Raw genomic sequence first — 5,199 nt, 5'->3', positions numbered from 1 at the left:
GAATTCTCCGAGCACCAGTCCAAGCCCGGCTCTGGGAGAGGAGTGGGGGGGCTAGTGGTTAGCGATGGGCGCCCTGGGAGCCAGGACTCCTGGATTCTCTGCCCGGCTCTGGGAGGGGAGTGTGTCTAGTGGTTATAGCGGGGTGGGGGGGCTGGGAGCCAGGACTCCTGGGTTTGGGAGGCCGCATGGTGGTGTATGTAACACACTGACTATGTATGTTCTGTAGCCCTTTTGTGTCTGGTTTAGCTCGAGGGTAACAGCCTACTACAGCCGACTGGAGCTGACAAATGGAGCTACTCCACTAGGTCATTGAGCATAAGCGCTGGCTTTGGCATCCCAGAAGCAGCGTTCTGCCCAGGGTGGGGAAGGTGTTAGTTGGAGCGAGTGGGTCAGAGAGGGTCCCTTGGGCCCCTCCCACTTCAGCGCAGAACGTGTGGGGCCCGACAGCAAAGGAGATCCAGCCCACTGAGCGGTTAGCCTGTGGAACTCACCGCCACTGGATATGGCTGGGGCAGAGTCCTGCCGAGCGACGGCAGTTTCTGTGACCCACCACAGCTATCCCTAGAGAGGGGAAGGAATGAGAAGCCACCTGCTTTCTGGCAAGCAGGCGGGCCTGGGGCTGGCCACTACAGGCCATCTCCTGCCTAGCCTTCCCCTCACCCTCCTGTCTCTGTCTTTCCAGGTGATGCCAGCCCAGTGCTGACCACCTGGCCATGCCTGGCCTCTGGCGGGGCCTGGGGGTGCTGCTCTCGCTCCAGCTGGCCCTGCTGGGCCTGGCCTCCGACCCCTGCTACGATGCCGCCCGGCGGCCCCGCTACTGCCTCCCGGAGCCAGCCGACCTGGCCGCCGGGCGCCCCGTCCAGGCCTCCGCCACCTGCGGCCACCCCCCGCAGCGCCTGTGCGCCTTCCGCCACCCGGGCGATGCCTCGTCCCGCCGGTGCCGCCTCTGCGATGGGGCCGACCCCGCCGCCGCCCACCCCGCCGCCTACCTGACAGACGCGGGCGGTGAGGCCACCTGCTGGCAGTCGGGGCCGGTGGCCAACGCCAGCCTGACCCTGGCCCTGGGAGGCCGCTTCGAGCTGCTCTACGTGGCCCTCCGCTTCTGCTCCCCCCGCCCCCACTCCCTGGCCCTCTACAAATCCACGGACCACGGCCACTCCTGGACACCTTTCCAGTTCTTCTCCGCCCGCTGCCCACAGGCCTACGGGCTGCCCCCGGCCTCCGCCGTCAGCAGGGCCTCGGAACATGAAGCCATCTGCACCGCCGCCCAGACGGACCCCACGCCACTGGTGGGGGGGCTGGTGGCTTTCATGCCCCTGGCCGGCCGCCCCTTGGCCCGGGCCTTCGAGTACAGCCCCGTGCTCCAGGACTGGGTGACGGCCACCGACCTGCGGGTGGCCTTGGATCGCAGGCACCGAGGGCTGGGGCTGCGGGGCCGGGAAGCCTCCTACGGGGTGTCGGAGCTGCAGGTCGGGGGCCGGTGCCGGTGCAATGGACACGCTGCCCAATGCGGGGCCGCCGGGCCCGGCGGCACCCCCCAGTGCCAGTGCCGCCACAACACGGCCGGCCCCGAGTGCGAGACCTGCAGGGCCTTCTACTGCGACCGGCCCTGGCAGCGCGCCACGCCCAGCGATGCCCACGAGTGCGTGGGTGAGTGACGGGGGGGGGGGCACCCGGGCAGCCCAAGGGTCCTTCTCAGCACAGAGACCCCTAGTGGGGACGCCGGGTACCACAGGCCGGGCAGCCCCAGGGTCCTTCTGAGCACAGAGACCCTGCAGGCTGGGATACCCGGGGGGGGGGGGGGGAGCACTGCAGGTCAGGATTGAGGGGCACTGGCAGAGTTGGGGGGAGGGGGGAGAGCCCAGGGCTGGGCTGGCAGGAGTCTGCAGGTCGGGATTGAGGGGCCCAGTGCTGCCATGTGGGGGGGGGGGGGGAGCTGGAGGTCGGGATTGAGGGGCCCAGGGCTGGGAGAACAGTGGGGGGGGGGGTGCGAGTCGGGATTGAGGGGCCCAGGGCTGGGAGAACAGCGGGGGGGGGGGGGCTGCGGGTTGGGATTGAGGGGCACCAGCACCTGCGGAAAGGATGTGCTGGGTTTGCCGGTGTTTGAGGCGCCCCCTGTGGGCGTCACTGGAATGACAACTCCGCCACCTCTGCCCCACTCTGTCTCCGCAGCCTGCGAATGCAACCGCCACTCGCACCGGTGCCGCTTTAACATGGAGCTGTACAAGCTGTCGGGGCGCAAGAGCGGGGGCGTCTGCCTGAACTGCCGGCACCACACAGCTGGGCGGCACTGCCACTACTGCCAGCCGGGTTTCAAACGTGACCTGGCCCGGCCCATCACTAGCCGCAGGGCCTGCAAGGGTGAGCAACACAGGGCACTGCTGCGGGGAAGCTCACAACTCTGGCATCCCCATCTGGGCACTACTGAGGGGAAGCTCGCAGCACCTCCCCACCCCTTGTGAGGCCTGCTGCTGGGCTAGACATTAACCCTGCATGTTTCCTTCCCAGCCTGCCAGTGCCACCCCATCGGCGCTGTCAGCACCATGTGCAACCAGACCACGGGGCAGTGCCAGTGTAAGATGGGCGTGACCGGGCTCACCTGCAACCGTTGCGCCCAGGGCTTTCAACAGAGCCGCACGGCCCACATCCCCTGCATCCGTAAGTCTGCCCCTTATCCATACTGGCTGGGTCTAATCCCCTAGACAGAGCTCATGTAGGCTGCTCAATATGGTAACCAGGCTGGGCCCATATATTCTGCTTAATACGGTAACCAGGCTGGGCCCATATATTCTGCTTAATACGGTAACCAGGCTGGGCCCATATATTCTGCTCAATATGGTAACCAGGAAAGGCCCATATATTCTGCTCAATACGGTAACCAAATTGGGCCCATATATTCTGCTCTATACGGTAACCAGGAAGGGCCACTTGCATCTGAAGAAGTGAGGTTCTTACCCACGAAAGCTTATGCTCCCAATACTTCTGTTAGTCTTAAAGGTGCCACAGGACCCTCTGTTGCTTTTTACAGATTCAGACTAACACGGCTACCCCTCTGATACTTGACACCATTTATATTCTGTTCAGTATGGTAACCAGTCAAGCCCTTTGTACTCTCTTCAGTGTAGGGTGACCAGACTATCTTGATATTAGGGGCTTTGTCTTATATAGGCAACTGAAACACACCCACCCCCAAAAAAGTGCCTCTATTTGTCACATTTGCTATCTGGTCACCCTAGTTAGGTGCAGTAAACAAATTGGGACCTGTATTCTGTTCAATATAGTAATTAGACAGAGCCCATAGATTCTGTTCAATATGGTAACTAAATTGGGCCCATATATTCCATTCAGTTTGGTAATTGGGTTGGGCCCATATATACTGCTCAATACGGTAGCCAGGCTGGGCCTGTGTATTCTATTGAATGTGGTAACTGCAGAGCCTTTATTGTCCCTATATTCTGTTTAATAAGATAACCACTTGTAACATAGAAGCCCCGCCCATCAATTAATCCACCAATCAGATCCTGCCCAGAAAGCCCCGCCTCCTGGGAGTTTTGCAGGGGGAGGGGGATAAAATAGATGCTAATTCAGGAAGTGAGGTCATATCTCTGGATCTGACCTCTGGCTTAGGACACTTCAGGAAGTCCTGCCTGTAGGGGAGGAGCTCATTCGAGAAGTGACCTCATAGCTCTCCAGAGGTGTGGTGTGTGGTGTGAGGCACTCCAGGAAGGCCCACCTCTAACTGGGCCTGCGGGGGCGGGCATTGTTAATTCAGGAAGTGACATCATGGATCTGGCACTGTCGCCTGGCATGTGGCACTCCAGGATGTCCCACCTCCGGTGGTGGAAGGGGAGAGAGAGAGAGAGAGAGTGTCATTCAGGAAGTGACATCATAACTCTAGAAGTGAGTCATCCATCCAGGAAGTGCAAACACTAATTCAAGAAGTGACATCATAGCTCATGACTTCAACCTGTCCTGGCAAACGGCAAGGATCATGCCTGGAACATGCTTAGTGGCAGCCTCTCTTGCATGTTGCATGAGTAAACCTTGCTCTCTACACGCATGAGATGGGGAGGGGGTGGCAGGATCACGCTTATTGACTCCACACGTCTCTCTCTCTTTCTCCCTCCCTCCTTCCCTCCACCCCCCTCTCCCAGGCGTTCAAGAGGTGATGACCACCACGGCTGCCTACGCCCTGGAGTGGAACACAGGTGCCTGGGGCAGGATGAGGGGGATCAAAGATTGGGCGTCGTCCCCCCACTCTCATTTCCCAGCCTCAGGATGGAGCAGTCACCCCCACCACTGTCCTTCGGCCCGGTGCAAGGCTCTGTAGGGAGGATGACTTCCTACCACTGCTCAGGGCTGCCCAGAGGATTCAGGGGACCTGGGCAAAGCAATTTTGGGGGCCCCTTCCATAAAAAAAGTTGCAATACTATAGAATACTATATTCTCATGGGGGCCCCTGTGGGGCCCAGGGCCTGGGGCAAATTGCCCCACTTGCCCCCCCTGGGTGGCCCTGCTACTGCTGCCAGCTAGGGAAAGCCGCTCCTTATGCGCAACTAACAGAGAGCCATGGCTTTGGGGGGAGGGTTCAAATCTTGCCGGTAAGACTCAGTGTAGGCCGAGCTGCAATGCAGTGTGGGTCATGGAGCCTGCGGGTTCATGGCATGAACCAGCCAAATATGCTGGCTCTGGTGGAGGGGATTTGGGGGGGTGCCAAGGAAGGTGGGCATTTAGCAGATGGGGATGGAAGCGGGGCAGGCAGGAGAGGTCAGAAGAAGGGAATGGGAGGAGGAGGAGAATGGGAAGAGGAGGGGAATATTAGGAGGGGGGTATGGCTGAACACATTTGTTGGGGTACCTATAAAGAAGACCCTCCCCCAATGGAGTTTCCAGGTTCCAGGGGCTGTAGGCAGGAAGTGATGTCATAGCTAGTGTGCCATGATATATGGCACTCCAGGAAGTGGAAAATTTAATTCATAGCCCTGGAACTGTGACACAGTGTAGGACAGTCCAGGCAGGCCCGCCTCCAAAGTGGGGGAAATGCTTATTGAGGAAGTGACATCGTAGTTCTGGAGCTGTGCTGTAGGGTAAGACATTCCAGAGAATCCCTTCTAAAAGGTGGATGGTGAACACAAATTCAGGAAGTGACATCATAACTGCAGAATTATGTCCTCTACCTGGCACTCTAGGAAGTCCTACC

General features: G+C 59.8%; 1 protein-coding gene across 1 annotated transcript in view; it reads left to right on the top strand.

Annotated features, from left to right (window-relative positions):
* Nucleotides 1–713: 713 nt before the first annotated feature.
* The window catches only part of LOC135893215 (netrin-1-like), a 12,676-nt gene continuing 8,190 nt past the window's right edge, over nucleotides 714–5,199 (top strand). Inside the window, exons 1-4 of the mRNA XM_065421015.1 lie at nucleotides 714–1,650; nucleotides 2,173–2,361; nucleotides 2,509–2,658; nucleotides 4,155–4,208. Of these exons, the coding sequence (XP_065277087.1) occupies nucleotides 714–1,650; nucleotides 2,173–2,361; nucleotides 2,509–2,658; nucleotides 4,155–4,208 (1,330 nt within the window). The remainder of the gene's footprint in view (nucleotides 1,651–2,172; nucleotides 2,362–2,508; nucleotides 2,659–4,154; nucleotides 4,209–5,199) is intronic.

The sequence above is a fragment of the Emys orbicularis genome, chromosome 21 (genome assembly GCF_028017835.1).
Source record: "Emys orbicularis isolate rEmyOrb1 chromosome 21, rEmyOrb1.hap1, whole genome shotgun sequence".
NCBI classification, from domain to species: Eukaryota; Metazoa; Chordata; order Testudines; family Emydidae; genus Emys; species Emys orbicularis.
The sequence above is the reverse complement of the archived record's forward strand: the minus strand, read 5'-3'. Positions and strand labels throughout refer to the sequence as shown.